Genomic DNA, 22,507 nt, shown 5'->3' on the forward strand with positions numbered 1-22,507 from the left:
GGGGAGCGGGAGGGGGGATAGGGTTCTCCTGGGAAGGGGGTGTTTTGGGGGGGGGGGGGGGTAATGGGGTGCGCAGTGTCCGGCGATGTTTCCCCCCCCCCCCCGCAAGACTGCAGCTCTCGGATTTAGGGCGCCCGGGAAGGGTGCAAGTCCCGCCCCCCCCCTCCGCCCCGTTTTGGGGCACCGCACCCATCCCCGCGGCGTCGGGGCGCACCGGCGGGGGGGGGGGGGAACACACGGGACGGGATGGGGGGGGGGAACACCGGGGGGGGGGGACGGGGGGGGGCGGGCCGGGCCGGGGCCGGTCCCGCCGGTTCGAGAAAGCTCCGGGGCCGGAGCGGGGCGGACCCGCCGCGGTCGGATAAATAGGGGCGGGCGGGGGCGGGCGACCGCGGCGGAGTTCGCCAGGGCGGCCGGGGTGCAGGTACCGCTCCCTTCCCTTATTCCCTTCCCTTATTCCCTTCCCTTATTCCCTTCCCTTATTCCCTTCCCTTATTCCCTTCCCTTATTCCCTTCCCCTATTCCCTTTCCCTCTCCCTTCCCCTATTCCCTCTCCTTTCCCTCTCCCTTCCCTTCCCCTGTTCCCTCTCCCTTCCCCTATTCCCTTCCCCTATTCCCTTCCCCTATTCCCTTCCCCTATTCCCTTCCCCTATTCCCTTCCCTCTCCCTTCCCCTATTCCCTCTCCCTTCCCCTATTCCCTTCCCTCTCCCTTCCCCTATTCCCTTCCCCACCACGCAATGAGTTCTGGCCGGTCTCAGCCACTGCTGGAAGCCCCCCCGGACCCTGGCTGGGGTGCAGTGGGGTGGGAGGGATGGGGGCTTCATGTCCAGTTTGGGGGTGCAAGCCCATGCCTGGGGGACAGCCAAGGGGGGGGGCACAGGCACCCCTGGTGGCGGGGGACCCGCTGTGGGGCACCCCGGGGTGCCCCCCCCCTCGCCCCAGGCCGTGCCGGAGGAGGTGATGCAGCGGGAGGATGCTTGGCCTCTGCGGGCAGGAGTTTCCCACAATGCCCCGGGCCGGGCGGGATGGAGCTGGGCCGGGATGGGGGGGTTGTTTGGGGGGCAGCAGTGGGGAGGGGGGGGGGGGGGCAGCAGTGCAGGGGGTGGACACAGCAGCGCGGGGGGGAGGGGGGGCTGGAGCCCCATTGCACAACCCCAGGGGGGCTGGCGACCCCCAGGCCGAGGGGGGGGGGGACATCTCGCGGGGTGGGGGGGCGGGGGCCGGGGGGGTGGGGGGCTGCGGTGCCTATCGCTGCCCACCCCTGCCTGCAGCTGGCAGGAGCCCAGCCCTGTCTCAGCCCCTTCCCCCCCCCCCCCCCCCCAGCCCTTCTCCATCCCCTCGGGGGGGGGCTGGGGGAGAAGAAAGGCAGCGCTGGCTCCCGCGGGGTGTTGAGGGGGGGGGGGGAAATCCGTGCCCGGTCACCGTCTTGGCCGCCCGCCCCGCCTGGCCCCGGGCCTGGGGCTTGTTTGTCCCGCAGGCAGGCGGGGGGGGGGGGGGGGACGGGGGGACGGGACACGGGGGCGGGGGGGGTGGTGACAGGGCTCCGTACCCCCCCCCCAACCCCGGCCAGGGGCTGCGAGGGGAACCCTACTGCCCAGGGACACCCCCCCCCCCGCATCCCCCCGGGTACCGCTCAACCATGGCTGTGTCCCCAAAATCGTGCCGGGGGGGGGGGGGGGGGACGACACGACACGACACACACAGAGTGGTGACTCAGAGCCCCGTGTCTGCGGGGCGGGGGGGGGGCAGATCCTGCTCTGAGCGCCCCCCCCCCCCCCCCCCGGCTCTGCCTGCGCAGGCAGCTGCCTGCGGGACGGGACCATGGCGCGGCTGCTGCTCCCGCTGCTCGGCCTCCTCCTCCTCGGCGGGGGGGGGCAGGCCCTCGTCCCCCCCAGCGAGCTCAAGCGTGAGTGGGGGGCTGCCTGGGGGGGGGACGGACACACACACACACAGCCCGGGTGGGTGCCATGGGGGTGGGGGTGGGGTGGGGGGGCGCAGGGGGCCTGGCAGCACCGTGCCCAGGGCAGGGAGGATGCAGGACCCCCAGGCTAGTGGGGGGGGGGGGGGAGGTTTTAATTTTGGGGGGAGGGGGGTGTTGTTCCCTGCAGGGACGGGTGGGGGGAGTGCTGTACCTATGGGGGAGGGGGCACGGCATCATCCCTGGGGGGCTGCATGGGGGGGGGACACAATATCATCCTGTGTGGGGGCTGTATGGGGGAATGGCATCATTCCTGAAGGGCTGGATGGGGGGGGGGTTGGATCAGGGGGCACAGCATCATCCCTGGGAGGACATGGAGGGGGGGGAATGACACAGCATCATCCCTGGGGGGCTGGATTGGGGGGGGGAGGGGGGGAGGCACAGCATCATCCCTGGGGGGGCTGGGGGAGGGCACGGCATCGTCTCTGGGGGGGGCTGGATGTGGGGGTGCACAGCATCATCCCTGGGGGGGCTGGATTGGGGGGGCACAGCATCATTCCATAGGGGGCACGGCGTCATCCTGTGGGGGGGTCTGGCACAGCGTCACTCCTGGGGGTCTGGGGGAGGGCACGGCATCGTCTCTGGGGGGGGCCGGATGTGGGGGGCACAGCATCATTTCATGGGGGGCCACAGCACCCTTGCGATGGGGCGCGATGGGGTGGGGGGTTGGGGCTGGATGCTTTTTTTTTTGGGGGGGGGGGGGGAGGTTATAAAGGAAGATCCAGCCCCTGGTGACCCCCCAGGGCCGGGCACGGCGAGAGGCGATGTGGGGACAGCACAGCCCCACGGCCCCCCCCCGGCCCCGGCACGGTGCCGTTCCTGGGGGGCAGCTGGGGGACTCCTGGGCAGCGCCGCCCAAATACTGGGGGGGCGAGGTTTTTGGGTCACTTTTCTTGAGTTCTGTGAACTGGGAACGAGCAAAGAGGAGGCAGCGCCCACAAATATCTGCGTGCGATGGGGGTGGGGGTGGTGGTGGGGGGGTCCCACTGCCCCCCGCTCCCCCCCCCCCCCACCGGGAGCGGCCGGCCGAGGGATGCTCTTCCCCCCCCCCCCCCCCGCAGAGATGTCGGCAGCCGGCAGCAAATACATCGACACGGAGGTGGAAAACGCCATCAACGGGGTGAAGCAGATGAAGACCCTCATGGACAAAACCAGCAAGGAGCACCAGGCCATCCTGCAGACGCTGGAGGAGACCAAGAGGAGGAAGGAGGTGGGTGAGGATGAGGAGGGGGCCGGCCCCTGGGCAGCCTGAGGGCTCTGGGGGATGCGGTACCCGGGGTGTGTGAGCCCGGGGAGGGGTGGGATGCCCTCAAATGTGGGTCCTGGAGGGGTGGGATGCCCTCGGAGCTGGGGATGTGCGTCCAGGGAGGGGTGGGATGCCCTCGGAGCTGGGGATGTGGGCCCAGGGAGGGGTGGGATGCCCTCAAATGTGGGTCCTGGAGGGGTGGGATGCCCTCAGAGCTGGGGATGTGCGTCCAGGGAGGGGTGGGATGCCCTCAAATGTGGGTCCTGGAGGGGTGGGATGCCCTCGGAGCTGGGGATGTGAGTCCCAGGACGGGTGGGATGCCCTTGAATGTGGGTCCTGGAGGGGTGGGATGCCCTCGGAGCTGGGGATGTGGGTCCCAGGATGGGTGGGATGCCCTTGAATGTGGGTCCTGGAGGGGTGGGATGCCCTGGGTCTGGGGATGTGGGTCCCGGAGGGGTGAGATGCCCTCGAATGTGGGTCCCGGAGGGGTGGGATGCCCTGGGGGCTGGGGATGTGGGTCCCGGAGGGGTAGGATGCCCTCAGAACTGGGGATGTGGGTCCGGGGAGGGGTGAGATGCCCTCGAATGTGGATCCTGGAGAGATGGGATGCCCTCAGAGCTGGGAATGTGGGTCCCAGGAGGGGTGGGATGCCCTTGGACCTGGGGATGTGGGCCCCAGGAGGGGTGGGACGCCCTTAAATGTGGGTCCCAGAGGGGTGGGATGCCCTTGGAGCTGGGGATGTGGGTCCCAAGAGGGAGGGGATGCCCTCGAATGTGGGTCCCAGGACGGGTGGGATGCCCTCGGAGCTGGGGATATGGGTCCCAGGAGGGGTGGGATGCCCTTGAATGTGGGTCCTGGAGGGGTGGGATGCCCCGGGGGCTGGATGCGGGCGCCTTGCAGGAGGCAGTGGAGCTGGCGCGGGAGAAGGAGCAGCAGCTGGCGGGGCGGCAGGAGGTGTGCAACGAGACGATGCTGGCGCTCTGGGAGGAATGCAAGCCCTGCCTCAAGCAGACCTGCATGCGCTTCTACTCCCGCACCTGCCACAGCGGCTCCGGGCTGGTGGGGCGGCAGGTGAGTGGGGTGCCCCGTCTGCCCCCCATATCCCCACCTGCCGAAACACCGGAGGGGGGAAATTCACCCTAATCCCTCTTCCCTGCCCGGCAGCTGGAGGAATTCCTCAACCATTCCTCCCCCTTCTCCATCTGGGTGAACGGGGAGCGCATCGACTCGCTGCTGGAGCGGGACCAGCGGCAGGAGCGGCAGCTGGAGGACCTGGAGGAACGTTTCGGTTTGCTGGAGGACGGGGTGGATGACATCTTCCAGGACAGCACCCAAGTCTACGGCCGCATGTACCCCTTCTTCCGACCCCCCTTCGGCGCCTTCCGCGAGGCTTTCCGCCCCCCGGTCCAGCACGTCCGCCTCTTCCCCCGCGGCGGGAGGTTTTCCCGGGAGCTGCATCCCTTCTTCCAGCATCCCTACCACGGCTTCCACCGCCTCTTCCAGCCCCTCTTCGAGATGACGCAGCGGATGCTGGAGGAGGCGCAGGGCGGCTGGGAGCACCCGCTGGGCGCCTTCGCCCCAGGTAGGGCCCTCGCCGTGGGCTGGGCGGGGGGGGGGCCGTGGGCTCCCCAGATTTGGCTGGAAGCGGCAATTTTACCTCCAGGCTTCCCGACAATCCCCCCCGCCCCCCCTTCTCATTAGGGGGCGAGTGCCTTTGGGAGGATGAGCTCAACCCTAATACGAGACATCGGAGAATCCCCACGGGAGCCCAGGCATCACAGGCTCCGCTGTTTGCGGAGCTGGGCTGGGTTTTTTTTTTTGGGTTTCCCCCTTTCTTAAATCTTTCCCTTTCCCTCTTAAATCTTGGCTGCCGGCGCCGCCGCCCTCCCGGGAAGGTGTTTGTTTTGGGCTGGCAGCGCCGGTGCCGTCACCGTCTGCCACCGCGGCCCTGGCTACGAATCCAGGGTGGCCAAAATTCCTGGGAAAAAGCGTTTTTGTGTCCACCCCCCCATGGCGTGGGCCGGGGCCGGCCCTGCAGCTGTGGCCAGGGTTGGGGGGAGGGGGGGGGGTGTCTGTAGTGCTCCCCACCCCCCCCAGCCCCGGGGCGTTTCGGGGTGCTGAGGCCGGGCTGGGCTCTCCGCAGAGTCCCGTAACTCCAGCGACGAGCGCATGGTGTGTCGGGAGATCCGGAGAAACTCGGCCGGCTGCCTGCGGATGCGGGATGAGTGCGAGAAGTGCCGGGAGATCCTCGCCGTGGGTGAGCCGGGCACCCCGGGATGGGGCACCCCGGGATGGGGACCGTGCCGGGGGAGGGACACACGTAGGGGATGAGACGTAAGGGGGTGCAGGAACCAGGGAAACGAGATGTTGTGGGGCGCAAGGGGGCGCAGGAACCAGGGGGATGAGGTGCTGTGGGGTGCAAAGGGGTGCAGGCAGTGGGGCGCTGTGGGGTGCGGGCACTGGGATGAGGGGCGAGGGGATGAGATGCTGTGGGGTGCAGGCACTAGGGATGGGGGGATGAGACGCTGTGGGGTGCAAAGGGGGTGCAGGCAGCGGGGGTGGGGGGATGAGAGGTGATGGGGTGCAAGGGGCTGCAGGAATTGGCGGAATGCGACGCTGTGGGGCGCAAGGGGGTGCAGGCACCAGGAACCAGGGGGATGAGATGCTGTGGGGTGCAAGGGGGTGCAGGCAGCGGGGCCGGGGGGGACAAGATGCAGTGGGGGGCCAAGGGGGTGCGGGCACCAGGTCGAGGGGATGAGTTGCAATGGGGTGCAAGGGGATGCAGGCAGCGGGGACAAGGGGATGAGATGCTGTGGGGCGCAAGGGGGTGCAGGGGCTGGGGGGATGAGATGCTGTGGGGCGCAAGGGGGTGCAGGGGCTGGGGCTGGGGGGATGAGATGCTGTGGGGCGCAAGGGGGTACAGGCACAGGTGGCGGGGGGGATGAGATGCAAGGGGGTGCAGGCACCAGGGGTGGGGGGATGAGGTGCGATGGGGCGCAAGGGGGTGCAGGCAGTGGGACCTGGGGGATGAGACGTGGGGAGGTGTAAAGGGGTGCAGGCAGCGGGACGGGGGGGACGAGATACAGAGGGGTGCAAGGGGGTGGAGGGACCGGGGTTGGGCGCTGAGTTGTGATGGGGCGCAAGGGGGTGCAGGCAGCGGGACGGGGGGGACGAGATACAGAGGGGTGCAAAGGGGGGGCAGGCAACGGGGACGATGGCACGAGATACTGTGGGGTGCAAGGGGGTGCAGGGGCTGGGACCGGGGGGATGAGATGCTGTGGGGTGCCGAGGGGGTGCAGGGACCGGGGGGGGATGAGATGCGATGGGGGGCGCAAGGGGGTGCGGGCACTGGGATGAGGGGCGAGGGGGTGAGATGCTGTGGGGTGCTGAGGGGGTGCAGGGACTGGGGGGGGATGAGATGCTGTGGGGTGCAGGCACTGGGGCCGGGGGGATGAGGTGCTGTGGGGTGCCGAGGGGGGGCAGGAACTGGGGCCGGGGCGATGAGATGCAGAGGGGTGCAAAGGGGTGCAGGGACCAGGGCAGGGTGATGAGATGCGATGGGGGGTGCGAGGTGGGGGGCGGGCACTGGGATGAGGGGCGGGGGGATGAGATGTCGTAGGGTGCCGAGGGGGTGCAGGCACCACGGCGAGGGGGTGCAGGCAGTGGGAGCAGGGGACGAGCTGCGGTGGGGCACGAGGGGATGCAGGCAGCGGGGCTGGGCGGATGAGATGCTGTGGGGTACCCCGGGGCGGGGGTGAGCCCTGACCCCCCAAAACCCCCCCCTGTTGCCCCCTAACCCCTTCCCGCAGACTGCTGGCAGACGGACCCCGCGCAGAGCCAGCTGCGGGAGCAGCTGGAGGACGCCCTGCGCCTGGCCGAGCGCTTCACCCGCCGCTACGACGACCTCCTGCGCTCCTTCCAGGCCGAGATGCTCAACACCAGCAGCCTCCTGGACCAGCTCAACCACCAGTTCGGCTGGGTCTCCCGCCTGGCCAACCTCACCCAAGCCCCCGACGGCTTCCTCCAGGTCACCACGGTGAGTCCCGCAGGCTTCCAGTCCCCCGTGTCGTCCCCCCCCCCGCAAAGAGGGCTGACAGCCACCAAAAGTGGGTCAGGGGGAGAAAGAGGCGATTGTGTGCCCGACCAGGCGCTTTTCGGGCACAATAGCCGGCCGCGGGGCCGGCTGCCAGGGCGAGGGGGCCGGCGCGGGGGGCTAGCCCGGCTCTCCCTGCTTTATGCCTGTCCCCCGCCACCTCCCGCCGTATCTTCCAGGTCCTCTCCAAGGCTCCCAACCCCGACGACCCCTCGGCCCCCCCCGACACGCAGGTGACGGTGCAGCTCTTCGATTCGGAGCCGCTGTCCCTCACCGTGCCGGGGGACATCTCCTGGGACGACCCTCGCTTCATGGAGATGGTGGCCGAGCAGGCGCTTCGGCACTACAAGCAAAATACCATGTGAGTCCGGGACACCCCCCCCCCAATCCCCACGGCAGGGCTCGGGGCTGGGGGGGGCCATGCCGCGGCTGCTGACCCCCTCCATCCTTCCTCCAGCAGAGAGTAGCCGGGCGATGCCCCCCGCCGCCGCCGCAGCCCCGCCAAACCCCCTCCCCATACCGGGGGAAGGTGTGTGGGGGGGTCAAACGCCGCCACCACAGAACGCCCCCCCCCCCCCCCCCAAGCCGCTGCTGGGGTCCCACCGCGGGCCCCAACCAAACAGAAAATAAAGGTAGAGTCGAACAGGCCAACCGCGCTCTCCTCCGCATCTTTGGGATACGCTTCCCCCCACCCCCCCCGGCTCAAAAAAAGCAAATAAAGGTTGCAAAAAGCAGTGGATATTGCAAAACGGGGAGGGGGGAAGCCAAGAAGTTGCTCCCCCCCACCCCCAACCAGCAAGAGCCCCCCACGAGGACGCTGGGGCTCGCCGCCTTCTCCCACACCCCATGTGAAAGGGGTCTGGGGTCTCTCCCTGCTTCGGGGACACCGAGGAGCACGGCCACCCCCCCTGGGGACAGGGGGAGCTCAACCCCCCGCCTCCTGGCGGGGCCAGCAGGGACCCTGGGCGGGGGGTCCAGACCCCATCCCCCAGCCCCACTGGCACCCCACGTCGTCCCCAGGACCGGCACAGACACCCAGGGAGCGCGCCGGGGGCAGATGTGCTTTATTGGGGGGAGACGCGGGTCGGGGAGCAGGGGGGCCAGCCCCAGCCCCACCCCACACCATCCCCCCCCCCCGCAGCCCCTTGGGAACAGGGGCAGAAGCTGCCATTTCTCCCCCCGGCTCCAGCAGCCGGCTGCGGGGGGGCCGTTCCCCATGGGGAAGGGCAGGCACAGCCTCGCCATCCCCTCCGGCGGCGGGGCAGGGGAGAGGATTTTCCAGCAGGACGGTGACCGATGGCACCGTCCCCATCCCCTCCCGAGGAGGGCAGGATCCGGGGATATAAACCCCGGGGGGCCAAGCGGGACACGGGGACAGCGTGGCGGGGCGGGGGGCGGCGCTCAGCTCTCGCCGTTGTTGATGGCCGTGCTCTCCCCGCGCAGCAAAGCCTCCCGTTCGGCCGCCCCGCCGCTCTCCTCCCGCTGCCGGGGCAGGAGGGCGAGCAGGGGCCGGTGCAGGCCGTTGTAAAGAGCGGCACCCGTCAGCAGCACCCCAAAGCCCAAGATCTCCAGGCCGTGGAAGGTCTCCCAGCCCACGGCCAAGCTGACGGCCCAGATGACGAGGGTGCGGAGGCTGTCCAGCACCATGCGGGTGGTGGCGCTGATCTCCTTGGTGACGCTGATGCCGGCGAAGTTGAAGAAGGCGATGCTGCTGATGTTCCCCAGCAGCGCCAGGGCGATGAGGGGCCGGCGGCCGATCTGGCAGAAGGCGTCGAGGGCGTCTTCCAGCGTCCGCCGAGGGTTCCCGCTGAAGCCGCCCGCCGGGATGTAGTACATGGGCACCATCAGCAGGGCCAGGATGATGAAGCCGAAGAAACCTGGGTGCGAGCGGGTGTCAGATGGGTGCTGGCTCCAAGAACCACCCAGGGCTGCCTGTTTCCCTGCCCTGGAGGGGTTCAAGGCCAGGTTGGCCGGGGCTTGGAGCACCCTGGGCTGGTGGGAGGTGTCCCTGCCCAGGGCAGGGGGTGGCACTGGGTGATGCTTACGGTCCCTTCCCACCCAAACCAGTCTGTGATTCTACAATTCCATGATCCCCCCCTTGGCTAACCCTCCCTGCCCCAGGGGACCCAAACCCCCTTTGCAGCCTGCGATCCCCCCCCATGGCACAAAGCAGCCCCCCACAGGCTGGGTTTGCAGCCCCCCCGAAAGCTCAGCCCCCCCCACCCCGAGCCGACATCACGACAGACCTTCGGTGCCGACGGCCCGCAGCGGGTGCACGTCGTGCTTGTAGACAAACTTCTCCTCCAGCACCATCTGGATGGCGACGATCACCTGCGCCATGATGATGAGCAGGTCACCTGCGGGGAGAGGAGAGGGGAGGGAAGGGGAAAGGGAAGGGGAAAGGAGGGAGAGGAGAAGGGAAGGAAGGGGAGAGAGAAGGGACGGAAAAGAGGGAGAGGGGAAGGGAAAGAAAGCAGGGAGAGGGGAAGGGACGGAAGGGGAGAGAGAAGGGAAGGGAAGGAAAGGAGGGAGAGGAGAGGGGAAAGGAAGAAGGGAGAGGAGAAAGGGGAGAGGAGAAGGGAAGGAAAGGGGGAGAGGAGAAGGGAAGGGAAGGAAAGGAGGGAGAGGAGAAAGGGGAGAGGAGAAGGGAAGGAAGTGGGGAGAGAAGGGAAAGGAAGGAGGGAGAGGAGAAGGGAAAGGAAGGAGGGAGAGGAGAAGGGAAAGGAAGGAGGGAGAGGAGAAGGGAAAGGAAGGAGGAAGAGGAGAAGGGAAAGGAAGGAGGAAGAGGAGAAGGGAAAGGAAGGAGGAAGAGGAGAAGGAAAGGAAGGGGAGAGGCTGAGCTCCCTGTCCCCCTACCCACTGGACGGGCAGCGCAGTGCAGCTGTGCCCAGGGAGCCCCGCACAGGCCCGGGGACGGGCTTATTCCCCCCCCCCCCGCCTCGCCGTGGCCATCCCGCCTCCCCCAAGGGCCACCACGTACCGGTTATGACCTCGCTGAGCTTGTGTTTCTGGTCGTGGGAGCTGTGCAGGTCAGCCAGCCCCACCACCACCAGCCCCACGATGGTGACCAGGATGCCCAGCCACTGGCTCAGCTCCAGCCTGCGGCCCAGGAAGGCCACGGAGAGGAGCCCGGTGAAGATGATGACGGACCCTCGCAGCATCTGGAAGCTGGAGGCGCTGGTCATGTTCAAGGCTGCGCGGGGGGAAGAGAGACAGACCCATGAGTCGCGTGTGCTGCCGGAGCTAACGCCACCGCCCCTCTGCTTAACGGTCTGCTGCAGTAATTAAGAGCAGATCAGCGATTAACGGGAGGAAGGGGCAGCGACACTGTCCCCTAGGACTCCTAGAGCTGGCAGCAGGGAGGCTCGCGCCAAGACGCAGCCCCACGGGAACGCTGTGCCCCCCGAGGAACACGGCTCACTGAGCCCTGCCACAACTCGTTACATGGGTGGGGAGCGTTTGCTCAGACCCCTCTCGCCGGCTGCGTGGTCATCGCCCCCCCAGAACTGAACGCACCACGGAATCCTGCAGCCCGACAGCCGCATCCGACCCCAGGGATGGGGCAAGGAGGGGGGACGGAGGCGGCGTCCCGGTCCCCAGCACTTACCCACGTACATGATGCTGGTCCCAGTCATGTCGCAGAGGGCGGGGGGCAGGAAGAGCAGGGGGCTGAAGGGCTGCGACGGGGCCATGCTGGGCTCCGGCCTCCGCCGATCCCTCCACACCAGCAGGTAAAACACCCCCAGGCAGGAAAATTCACCCAGGAACATGCCCACGGCCTGCGGGAGAGGCGGGTGAGGGGGGTGGCCCTGCCGGCAGGACCCATCCTGCCCCGGGACGGGGACACTCACCTGCAGGAAGGGGTGCTGGAAGCTGTGCTCCTCCGTCCCGCCGCAGCCGGCCGCGCTGAAGTTATCAGCCCACCTACGAGGCAGAGGAGAGGGTGGTGGTTAGAGCAGGGGGATGTGGGGAGCCCCAGCGCACCCCCGGAGCCAGCCCAGGGCCACCGGCCCCCCTGAGGTGACGGCTCCGGGGACAGGACACCCATGGGGAAGGAGAGACACGGCTGCCCTGACTTGACAGCAGCTCCTGGCCCGGCTCCCAGCCCTGAGTGACAGGCAGGGAAACGGACACCGCTGTGTCACACAGCACCGCGATCCGGTGTCCCCGCGCCCATCGTTGCCGGCACACGCGGCCGGAGCCGGCCAGGCAGCACTGTCACCTCCCCGGGAGACCAGGACAGCACGGTGGGGGGGTCATCCCGACCCCTTCCTTCCTTCCTGTGTCACCGTCCTTGAAGACTTGGGGGCTACAGGACACATGGCCCATAAAAGATGCTGGAAACCAGGCTGGGGGGCAGCAGCTCTCCCGGTTTTGGGGCACAACCCCCCTTTTTTGTGTACCCAAACAGCACAGAGGGCAACGCTGGACGAACAGAGGCTGTGGCACAGGTTCCCACGGCCCGTTTTGGGGAGGATCTCCCCTCTTTAAGGACCATCCGCAACAGGAGGGGACCCCAGCCCCTTGGTGTCCGGCTGCCTGCCCCCAGGACACCCTGAGACGGGCAGGGAAGGCACCCAACTCCCCTCCGGCAGCTTTTTGCTGACGCTGCGCGGCCACGGAGCTGCTGAGCTGGGGGAAACGGGGCGCGAGCGGAGGCCAGGGCAATCCCCAGCCTGTCTCTCGCCACCCGGCGAGGGGCTTTTCCGCCAGGCCAGCAAGATTTCAGCATGAGTCAGCCCTGGGTGACACGCTGCAGCCCCTCCGCCGCGGGCCAGCGCTGGTCCCTGTGTTGCAAGAGGCTTTGCCGGGCCACACACGGGTCTCGTGAGCTGGCCGAGAGCTCGGTGCCACCCCCCGGCTCTGCTCTGCCCCGCGGCGGTTCCGTGCCTCAGTTTCCACCCGCCCCGGGGACCTCGGTCTGCTGTGTGTGTCACCGGGGCCAGCTGGAGCTTGGCCACCTGGTGAAACCCCGCTGATGCCCACGCGTCTGCCTGGAGGCACCGGGACGAGCCGGCCGGGCAGGTCTGCCTTGTCCCGGCGACTCTTGGGAACGCCGTCCGTCCTCATCCTCGCTGCGAGGGCCGGGAGCACCCCAGGGCGCTGTCGGTGGGAAGGGGCTCAATCCAGCCCCCGCCTGGCCTTTGGGGCGAGCTGGAGCGCAGAGGGGTGCAGGGGTCCTGGTTTTGGGGGGGGGCACTCGCACAGCTCCTCCCCAGCACCCATGGCGGGGGACCCGCACCCCTCGGCAGCGCCCAAAGAAGGCTGGAGACACCCCCGGCCACGCAGCCCCCCCTTCCTCCCCCATCACCAGGAGCTGTGACCCCTAAGCAGCAGCAGCCCCGGTCTCCATGGGGCACCCCACAACCCCCCAGTGCAACGGCAGCCCCCCCAGATCTGGAGGGGGGGCACGGGGCAGGTCCTAGGCCTCTGCCCAACACAACCTGGGCCGCGACCCGGCCCGGGGCGGCCCCCCAGGTCCCACATGGGGCTGGGGGTGCCGTGGGGAGGGGAGGACCTGGAGCCCACCCCGGGGTGCGACACCCCCGCAGCTTCGGGAAGATCAACGCTGGGACGGAAGGAGGGACGGGGGCCCTGAAGACCGGGCTCCGACACGCCGGGGGAAACGGCTAAGGGGGGTGGGGGGGGTGCCAGGCCGCCCTGAGGCCCGGGAGGGCCCCGGTGGGCCCAGCCCCAGGCCCAAGCTGGGGCCGTGTCCGCCGCCAGCCCCCGGGGGTGCGGGTCTCCCCCAGCCGCCGGGAGGACTCACTTGGCCGCCAAGGTGTTGATGGAGCCGGTGAGCAGCATGAGGGCGGCCAGGCCCAACTGGTACCGGGACCAGGCCATGGCCCCGCCGCCACCGCCTCCCGCCGCCTCCCGCCCTGCACCGGGGCCGCCGCCGCACGGACACGCCCCGCGCCCGCATGGCCACGCCCCCCGCCGCCACGGACACGCCCCCTGGTGAGTCACGCTCCGCCCCGATTGGCCCCGCTCCTCCCCTCAGCCTGTAACCACGCCCACACGGGCACATGACCACGCCCCCAGCCTGTAAACCACGCCCACCGGCCTGCGTGGCCCCGCCCCCGCCGAGCTGCCGGGGCACGGGCCCTGTGCGCCGCCCCGGGGCTGCCGATGCCCGGTGGGTCCTGTGCCGGTACTGCCGGTCCCGGTGCCGCCTGTCCCGGTGGTGACAGCTGTCCCGGGGCTGGCTGTGCCGGTACTGCCGGTCCCGGTGCCGCCTGTCCCGGTGGTGACAGCTGTCCCGGGGCTGGCTGTGCCGGTACTGCCGGTCCCGGTGCCGCCTGTCCCGGTGGTGACAGCTGTCCCGGGGCTGGCTGTGCCGGTACTGCCGGTCCCGGTGCCGCCTGTCCCGGTGCTGATAGCTGTCCCGGGGCTGGCTGTCCCGGTGGTGGCTGTGCCGGTGCTGCCTGTCCCGGTGCCGCCGGTCCCGGTGCTACCAGTACCGGTGCTGGCTGTCGCGGGGCTGGCTGTGGCAAGGCTGCCGGTCTCAGGACTGGCTGTGTCGGTGCTGCTGGTCCCGGTGCTCCCTGCCCCGGTGCCACCTGTCCCGGCGGGCCCTGTGCTGGTGCTGCTGGTCCCGGTGCCACCTGCCCGGTGGGCCCTGTCTGTTAAAGAATTTCAGTACTCGGTGGGTACCTCTGGGTTTGCTTTATTAACAACTCAGAGTTGGTCCCTCACCTCAGTGAGTGGCGAAGTCTGACAAGGAATAATCTCATATATATATACGTATATACGGTTAAAACAATCACGTACTTGGCGTTTCTGTCCAAGAGGGTCTGGGTGTTCCCTTATGGCTTTTCAGTTCCCTATTCTTTAGTAATTTCAAAAGTCCATACAGTTCCTCTGCCTCGGGTGATTCTTCATCGTCTCGTTCCAGTTCTCCTTTTGTTGTTCTCTCCAGGCAGGGTTATCCCAGGCAGGGCAAGGATATCCCAGGCAGGGCAAGGATATCCCAGGCAGAGGTAGCCCGGGCAGGGTTAGCCCACGCAGCAGTAGCCCAGGCAGGGCAGGGGGTAGCCCTGTGGTGCTGCCCAGTGCAGCTCACCGGCATGGTTTGTGGTCACCACAGTCTCTTGTCTTCTTCAAACAATCTTTACCTGTAGGATTCTTGGAAACTTAAGCCATTCTATTAATTACATGCTTTAGTCTATGTCTATTTTTGAATGCCCGACCTTTTCCAAGTTAATCGCTTATTTCCTATGATTCTGTCTTATGCCTGCTATCTACATTCGCTGTTCCGTTGATTCGGCCTGACTGGGTTTTTGAGCCAGCCATGGTGAGGGCTATCCGAAGGACAAACGAGCAGTACGTTGCTCGGCGTTGTTCTTACCACCGGCATATTAACAATCAGTTCTACAATACTATATCTACTCACTGATATGTAATTATTTTCTATATTAAAAATTAAGCTTGGTCACGGTTCGCTGTTGCGTTGCCCAGGAGCCTACAAGCCTATTTTCTTTTCGGCTGGCCCTGTGCCGCCTGCCCCGGTGCTGCCGTGCCCCGGTCCCCGCGTCGCCATCCCCGCAGACCTCCCTCCCCAGGCCGCCGCCCTGCGCTCCCCCCGCCGCCAACCCCGTGCCCCCATCCCGGTGCCCCCGGTCCCGACGCCGCGGTCCCCCGGTGCCCCGCTCCCCGCGGGCGGTGTGCCCGTGTCCCCCTGTCCCCGTGTCCCCGTGTCACGCCCGTCCCCGCCGCGGCGGGGCCGGCAGATGGCGCCGGCGGAGCAGGTTGGGCTCCCGGTCGCCCCCGGGGCTCGGGCTCCGCCGTCCTGCCCGGGCCAGGCAGGAACGACGGACCCTCCTGCCCCCCCGGGGTTACCTTCCCCGGCTGCCCGGCCCGGGCTAACCCTGCCCGGGCTACCACTGCCCTGCCTGGGCTAACCCCTGCCTGGGCTAATCCTGTCCTGCCCGGGCTACCCCCGCCCTGTGTGGGCTACCCCTGACCAGGCTAACCATGCCTGGGCTAACCCTGCCCTGCGTGGGCTAATCCTGCGTGGGCTAATCCTGCCGGGGCTACCCTTGCCCTGTCTGGGCTATTCCTGTGTAGGCTAACCCTGCCCGGGCTACCTCTGCCTGGGATATCCTTGCCCTGCCTGGGATAACCCTGCCTGGAATAACCCTGCCCTATCTGGGCTACCCCTGCCCAGGCTAACCTTGCCTGGGCTACCCCTGCCCTGCCCGGGCTAACCCTGCCCAGCCTGGGCTAACCATGCCCGGGCTAACATTACTCTGTCTGGGCTACCTCTACATGGGCTAACCCTGCCTGGGCTACCTCTACATGGGCTAACCCTGCCTGGGCTACCCCCTCCTTGCATGGGCTACTCCTGCCCTGCCTGGGCTACCTCTGCTCAGGCTACCTCTGCCTGGGCTATCCTTGCCCTGCCTGGGGTAACCCTGCCTGAGCTACTCCTGCCCTGCCTGGGCTACCACTGCCCGGGCTACCCCTGCCCGGGCTATCCCTGCCCTGTGCAGGCTACCCCTGCCCTGTGTGGGCTACCCCTGCCCTGCCCGGACTAACCCTGCCCGGGCTACCTCTGCCTGGGGTATTCTTGCCCTGCCTGGGCTACCCCTGCCTTCTGTGGGCTACCCCTGCCCTGCCTGGGCTTGCCCTGCCTGGGCTAGCCCTGCCCGGGCTAGCCATGCCCAACTAGCCCCGCTCATGGACGCAGCACCAGGCGCAGACCCCCAGCGCCCCCCAGCTCCCCGGGGCTGTTCTCGGGGCGCAGTTCCCCCCAGCCCCGGTGGGGGCCAGCCCTGGCCCGCGGGGTCTCGCCACCCACCCCTGACCGAGGGGTGCCGGTGGGGCCCCTCCACACCCAGCAGCTGGCTCCGCCGCCCCCCCCCGCCCCAACCTCGGTCCGCCCCCCCCCCCCCCCCGGGCCTCCCCGGCAGCCGGAGATAAATTGTTTTTCCATCCGACGTCAGCCCCGGCGGCCGTGACCCGTGGGAGGCGGCAGGGGGGGGACACCCACGCCAAGGGCCTTCGCCAAGGCTGTCTGCGCCCGGCGGAGTTAACCCTTCCCGCCGCGGGGGGGGGCACGGCCCGGGATGCTGCGGAGGGGGGGGACGGGAACGGATCCCTGGTGGGGGGGGTGTGTGATGGCGAGGGGACCGAAAGGTGTCCCTGGGGAGGGATGTGGTGGGGAGGGGACCGAAACTCATCCCTGGGGAGGGATGTGACAGGGAGGGGACTGAAAAGTGTCCCTGGGGAGGGATGCGATGGGGGGGGGGGGGGGGCGAAAAGTGTCCCTGGGGAGGGACATGATGGGAAAGGGACTGAAAAGTGTCCCTGGGGAGGGATGTGGTGGGGAGGGATGTGGTGGGGAGGGGGCCGAGAATTGTCCCTGGGGAAGGATGTGATGGAGAGGGGACAGAAATTTGTTCCTGGGGAGGGATGTGATGGGGAAGGGGCCAAAATGTGTCCCTGCGGAGGGATGTGGTGGGGAGGGGACTGAAAAGTGTCCCTGGAGAGGGATGCGATGGGGAGGGGGCCGAAAAGTGTCCCTGGGGAGGGATGTGATGGGGAGGGGGGCCAAAAAGTGTCCCTGGGGAGGGACGTGATGGGGATGGGGCTGAAAAGTGTCCCTGGGGAGGGATGTGATGGGGAGGGGACAGAAATTTGTCCCTGGGGAAGGACATGATGGGGAGGGGGCCAAAATGTGTCCCTGGGGAGGGATGTGACAGGGAAGGGACCGAAAAGTGTCCCTGGGGAGGGATGTGATGGAGAGGGGACAGAAATATGTCCCTGGGGAGGGACGCGATGGGGAGGGGGCTGAAAAATGTCCCTGGGGAGTGACATGATGGGGAGGGGGCCAAAATGTGTCCCTGGGGAGGGATGTGACAAGGAGGGGACTCTAAAGTGTCCCTGGGGAGGGACGTGGTGGGGAGGGGACAGAAATTTGTCCCTGGGGAGGGACGCGATGGGGAGGGGGCTGAAAAGTGTCGCTGGGGAAGGATGTGATGGGGAGAGGAATGAAAAATCCCGATGGGGAGGGGACAGAAATGTGTCCCCGGGGAGGCACGCGATGGGGAAGGGGCCAAAACTCGTCCCTGGGGAAGGGTGCGATGGGAAGGGGGCCGAAAATTGTCCCTGGGGAGGGATGTGGTGGGGAGGGGACCGAAATGTGTCCCCGGGGAGGGATGCGGGGGGCAGCGAGCGCTGGCTCTGGTGGCTCCGGGAGTCGGGGGTGGGGGGGCTTTTCCCGAACCAGGGCCGGCGCAGAACATACCCCCCTCAACCCCGCGGGACCGGGACACCGGCAGCCACTGGAACCCACTGCCGTTCGGGCTGTGCATCTACCTCGGCGACCCCCGGGGACACTCCACCCCCCCAGCTCATCCCACTCCCCCCCCCCCGGGCGGGGACCCCTGGGCAGCCCGAAGGGAAGGGGCGAAGGAAGCGGGATGCGGCCGCCTCCTCAGCCGGCTTCTCCTTCTTTGGTGCCACCGAGTGCGTGGCCATTTCTCATCACCCCGCACTCCGGCCAGCAAGACAAACACCCCCTGTCCCCCCCCCGTCCCCCTCCGTCCCTCCCCACAGCCTTCACCCATGGGACATATGGGCAATACGATGGTGGCAGGCGGCACAGCAGGAAAGCCACCACTGTGCCACTCACCGGTGGCACCCGTGGGGACACTACGGGCTGGGCCAACTGGGCAGGGAGGACGGGACGGATGGGGATGGTCTCCCGTGGTCCCCCGTGTGTCCCTGGGCGTGGGACGGGTGAGTGTCCCAAGGACATGAGGGCGAGCGGTGGCAGAGCACATGGGTGCCCACCCTCCCGCACCGCTGCCAGCCCCACACAGACACCCATGTGGGGCCACCCGGGGTCCCCGGGGGGGAGGAGATGGGACATTAGGGACACCCATCACCCCTTTTCCTCCCGGCAGCCCAACTTTTGGGCTGCGGCGAGGTTAGGAAGGGACTGACACCACCCCATCACCCTGGAGTGACATCGTGGCACAGAGGATGACGCAATGGTGGGGATGCCACCGGCTTCAGCAGATTCCCTCTGCCCCCCTGGTCACCCCAGTGTCCCCATCACAGCTCCGGGTCCCCAAGCCAGCGCTGATGGCACTTCCCATCCCATGGCTGCATCCGGAGGTTCCTCTCCAGCACCTCTCCCACCTCTTTCCCCAGATTCAGATCGGGGTGGGACAGGGAATGGTGACACCCAGCATGTCCCCGTCCCCGAGGTCCCAAGCCTCAGGACACCCTCAGCACTCACAGGCCCCCGGCGCAGGGCGACAGAGCCACGCGTGGGATGGGGAAAAGTTCAGGGTAATAAAAATAAGGTTTCCCCTTCCCCAGCCGGAGCTTTTCACCGGGTGTAATGAGCTGGGAAGGGAAAACAGAAACGTTTAATAAGTTGTTTTTTTTTTTAAAAATTAAACTCCTATTTACAAAAATGGCTTTACAGCCCAGACCAATGTGAAGTTTCATTTATTTTTCTTTTTTCTCCCACCAAAACCCCCATTTTCCCCGTTCTCTCCTTGCTTCCCTACCCCCTTTTCGGCTGGGGTAGTGGCCTTCGCTCCCCACCCCTCTCTCCTCCTCTTCCTCGGGGCCTGGATGAGTCCCGGCCGCCGGGGCTGAGCTCCCCCCGTGGTGCTGTTCGATACCGGGGAGGAATTTTAAGTCCCTCCCTCGGACTGTAAATATTTGGGTGACGGCTGACAAGGAAAATTTAAGTGCTGAGAGAGAGAAACAAAGAAAAATCACCCAGGATGAGGCAGCGGGGGCGGGTGGCTCGGGTGGCCCTGAACCCCCTGGGGACATGGCAGTACCCTGCCACGGGGGGGGGTCCCAGCTCCCACCCCATCCCCTTGCGACCTGCCCGCTGGAGAGGACCAGCCCCTGCGGGTTCCCATTGGCCCCCTGGGGATTCTCCGCTTTCCCAAAGCGGATGGTGGGGCTGGGGGACATGCTGGAGGTGGCCGAACCTTTTGGCTTGTCACTGGGCACCACTGGGAAGATCCTGGCTCCATCCTCTTCCCTGTCAGGTTCTTACAGCCATGGTGAGACCCACCCTGAGCCTTCTCTGCTCCTCAGCTCCCTCAACCTTTCCTCCTCGGAGAGGTGCTCCAGTCCCTTCATCCTCTTCATGGTCTTTCATTGGGCTCTCTCCAGTCTGTCCCTGTTCCTCTTGGACTGGGGAGCCCGGCACTGGACCCAGCACTCCAGATGCGGCCTCGCCAGCGCTGAGCAGAGGGGTAGGGTCCCCCCGCCTCGATCTACTGGTAATACTTTGCCTGATGAAGCCCAGCATAGCCTCAGCACTCTTCGCAGCAAGGGCATGTTGCTGGCTTATGGTCAACCTGGTGCCCACCAGGTCCTCTTCTGCCAGGGTGCTTTCCAGTTGGGTGGCCATTGCTGCACGGGGTTGTTCCTCCTCAGGAGCAGGACTTCGCACTTCTCCTCGTCAAATCATGGAGCTGTCTTGGTTGGAAGGGACGTTTCAGATCATCGAGTCCAACCACCAACCCAACACCGCCCAAACCACCACTACCCCATGGCCCTCAGCACCACGTCTGCCCGGCTTTTCAATCCCTCCAGGGATGGCGACTCCACCACTGCCCTGGGCAGCCTCTTCCAATGCTTCACAACCCTTTCCAGGAGGAAATTGTTCCCAATATCCATCCTAAACCTCCCCTGGCACAACTTGAGGCCGTTTCCTCTTGTGCCATGGCCTGTTCCTTGGGAGAAGAGCCCGACCCCCCCTGGCTACCCCCTCCTTTCAGGGAGCTGTAGAGAGCGAGAAGGTCTCCCCTCAGCCTCCTCTTCTCCAGGCTGAACCCCCCCAGCTCCCTCAGCCGCTCCTCACCAGACTTGTGCTCTAAACTTCCTGAGGTTCCCCTCTGACCACTCCTCCATTCTCTCCAGGCCCCTCTGGACATCTCCAGCACTTCCAGTCCAGTGCCACCAGCAGCATCCCAGCAGGTCCACCCCAACCCATCACTGACTTGGTCCCCAGCTGCCGTGGTACCAGGGGGTTGTGCAGCGCTGGGCAGGTTGGCGGGTGCTTGCGGTGGACTGGGAGCCTGGAGGACCAGTTACACGCTGGGAAAGGTTGTCCTGGATCAGACCAAACCTCCAGCGAGCTCAGCACTATGGATTCCCGATGGGAAGCATCACGGGTGAAGGAGGATGGAGGGACACCTCCACCCGCTCCAGCTGCATGCCAGGGGCAGGAGGGAAGGGTTCACAGAGGGACCCAAGGCTGGGGAAGCACCCATGGGTGCACCCTCGGGCAGGGTGAGAGCTGCTGCTTGGATGAGCTTCTCTTTCCATCGGCTGCTGCCAAGAGAGATCTGCTCTTCGCAGGCTTAGCGTTATTAGATTAGGTGGTGGCTCTCACCTGGGTTTGGAGGGAGAAGGTTTTATCCACTCAAAGACAGGAGAGCAGCCCTGAGCTCTGCTGGTGGCCCCAGCCATGGAGGTGGCACATCCCTGTCCATCCTGGTGCACCCCAGCCATCAGCGATGCCCAAATCCCCCTGGAGGTTTGGACCCAGATGCCCAAATGTCATTCCAGGTACCCCCAGCTCTCCTCTTTGTGCGTCTCCTGTCTGTGCCTCAGTTTCCCCACACAGGACGAGACAGGGGGGCTCAGCCCTGTCCTCCTCTCCGGGTCACCCAGCAGATGGCAACTGCTTGCAATCTTTGGGGGCTTCTTGGAAGTCGTAGGGAGCAGGAGGAGGTCTCCAGCCTGTGTCATGGAGCGAAGGCTGCAGAGATGCTGCTGTGGGCAGGAGGAGGAGGGATATGGTTCTGCTGGGTTTTGGGGGTCTCCTGGGGGCCTTTTGGGTCACAATAAAGCTCAGAGGGCGGGGATTAGAGGCACAGAGTCTAGTTGGAGGTCAGTGACGAGTGGTGTTCCCCAGGGGTCAGTACTGGGCCCAGTCCTCTTCAATATATTCATCAATGACCTGGATGAGGGGACAGAGTGCACCCCCAGTGAGTTTGCTGATGACACAAAGCTGGGGGGGTGGCTGACACACCAGGAGGCCGTGCCACCATCCAGAGAGACCTGGCCAGGCTGGAGAGTTGGGCAGAGAGGAACCTTATGAAATTCAGCAAGGGCACGTGTAGGGTGCTGCACCTGGGGAGGAATAACCCCCTGCACCAGGACAGGTTGGGGGTGACCTGCTGGAGAGCAGCTCGGTGGAAAGAGACCTGGGAGTCCTGGGGGACAACGGGATGGCCATGGGCCAGCAATGTGCCCTTGTGGCCAAGAAGGCCAATGGCATCCTGGGGGGCATCAAGAAGAGCGTGGCCAGCAGGTGGAGGGAGGTCATCCTCCCCCTCTGCTCTGCCCTGGGGAGGCCACAGCTGGAGCACTGGGGCCAGTTCTGGGCTCCCCGGGTCCAGAAGGACAGGGAACTGCTGGGGAGGGGACAGCAAAGGGCTACCGAGATGCTGAGGGGACTGGAACATCTCTCTGATGAGGAAAGGCTGAGGGATTTGGGTCTTTTCAGTCTGGAAAAAAGACGACTGAGGGGGGACCTTATCAACGCTTGTAAATACTGAAAGGGGGGGTGTCAGGAGGATGGGGCCAGGCTCTTCTCAGTGGTGCCCAGGGACAGGACAAGGGGTAACAGGCACAAAGTGGAACACGGGAAGTTCCATCTCAACACGAGGAGGAACTTCTTTGCTGTGAGGGTGGCAGAGCCCTGGCACAGGCTGCCCAGAGAGGTGGGGGAGTCTCCGTCTCTGGAGACATTCCAACCCCGCCTGGACGCGTTCCTGTGCCACCTGCTCTGGGTGACCCTGCTGTGGCCGGGGGTTGGACGGGATGATCTCCAGAGGGCCCTTCCAACCCCTGCCGGTCTGGGATCCTGTGATTCTGTGGGGTGGGAGAAGCGGCTGCAGGGCCCCCTCCAGCCTCGCGCCAGTGGGTGAGGGTGGGCTGGGAGAGGCAGCCCGAGGTTCTTCACCTTCTGAGCCCCCCAGAGGATGCTGCGGGCCCGGCGGAGCTCAAAGCTGAGCTTCTCCTTTCCCCCTCTCCCTCGCCCGCGGGAAAAGTCGGGACACGGCCTTATCCCCAAGGAATTCTCCCACTTCCCGCTCCCCGCAGAGAGGGGGGCAAGAGCTGCGGCGCGGGACCCCCCGCTCCCAGCCCCTTCGTCCTCACCCAGCGCCCCAGGGAAGGAGCCGAAGCGGCGCC

The 22,507-nt window shown here is 66.6% G+C and overlaps 2 protein-coding genes across 3 annotated transcripts; one reads left to right on the forward strand and one right to left on the reverse strand.

Annotated features, from left to right (window-relative positions):
• The first annotated feature begins 330 nt into the window (after positions 1 to 330).
• Positions 331 to 7,926, forward strand: CLU (clusterin). 2 transcript variants are annotated; one of them, XM_063330780.1, is made up of 9 exons: positions 331 to 424; positions 1,800 to 1,907; positions 3,041 to 3,189; positions 4,126 to 4,296; positions 4,390 to 4,807; positions 5,369 to 5,482; positions 7,035 to 7,261; positions 7,498 to 7,679; positions 7,779 to 7,926. In XM_063330780.1, the coding sequence occupies exons 2-9, from the start codon at positions 1,823 to 1,825 to the stop codon at positions 7,783 to 7,785; spliced, it is 1,353 nt and encodes a 450-aa protein (XP_063186850.1). In that variant the 5' UTR covers positions 331 to 424; positions 1,800 to 1,822; the 3' UTR covers positions 7,786 to 7,926. The 2 variants fall into 2 exon arrangements, with proteins under 2 accessions (XP_063186850.1, XP_063186849.1); XM_063330779.1 differs by having other exon boundaries at positions 7,776 to 7,911.
• Positions 7,927 to 8,338: 412 nt separating this feature from the next.
• Positions 8,339 to 13,215, reverse strand: SLC35F6 (solute carrier family 35 member F6). Its single transcript, XM_063330783.1, has 6 exons — positions 13,089 to 13,215; positions 11,170 to 11,242; positions 10,926 to 11,097; positions 10,299 to 10,511; positions 9,565 to 9,675; positions 8,339 to 9,195 (listed from the first exon to the last, which is right to left on the reverse strand). Exons 1-6 carry the CDS (start codon positions 13,163 to 13,165, stop codon positions 8,720 to 8,722), a joined length of 1,122 nt encoding a protein of 373 aa, XP_063186853.1. The 5' UTR covers positions 13,166 to 13,215; the 3' UTR covers positions 8,339 to 8,719.
• Between the last annotated feature and the right edge of the window lie 9,292 nt (positions 13,216 to 22,507).

The sequence above is a fragment of the Chroicocephalus ridibundus genome, chromosome 3 (assembly GCF_963924245.1).
Source record: "Chroicocephalus ridibundus chromosome 3, bChrRid1.1, whole genome shotgun sequence".
In the NCBI taxonomy this organism is placed as follows: Eukaryota; Metazoa; Chordata; class Aves; order Charadriiformes; family Laridae; genus Chroicocephalus; species Chroicocephalus ridibundus.

Bases quoted from the DNA above. Each gene is read 5' to 3' on its own strand.
- CLU (XM_063330779.1), top strand. From the start codon at position 1,823: ATGGCGCGGCTGCTGCTCCCGCTGCTCGGCCTCCTCCTCCTCGGCGGG. The intron at 4,297-4,389 runs GTGAGTGGGGTG...CCTGCCCGGCAG, and splicing joins CCGGGCTGGTGGGGCGGCAG to CTGGAGGAATTCCTCAACCA. The intron at 4,808-5,368 runs GTAGGGCCCTCG...GGCTCTCCGCAG, and splicing joins GCTGGGCGCCTTCGCCCCAG to AGTCCCGTAACTCCAGCGAC.
- SLC35F6 (XM_063330783.1), bottom strand. From the start codon at position 13,165: ATGGCCTGGTCCCGGTACCAGTTGGGCCTGGCCGCCCTCATGCTGCTC. The intron at 11,098-11,169 runs GTGAGTGTCCCC...CCTCTCCCGCAG, and splicing joins TCCAGCACCCCTTCCTGCAG to GCCGTGGGCATGTTCCTGGG. The intron at 10,512-10,925 runs GTAAGTGCTGGG...CCCCCCGCGCAG, and splicing joins GACCAGCATCATGTACGTGG to CCTTGAACATGACCAGCGCC.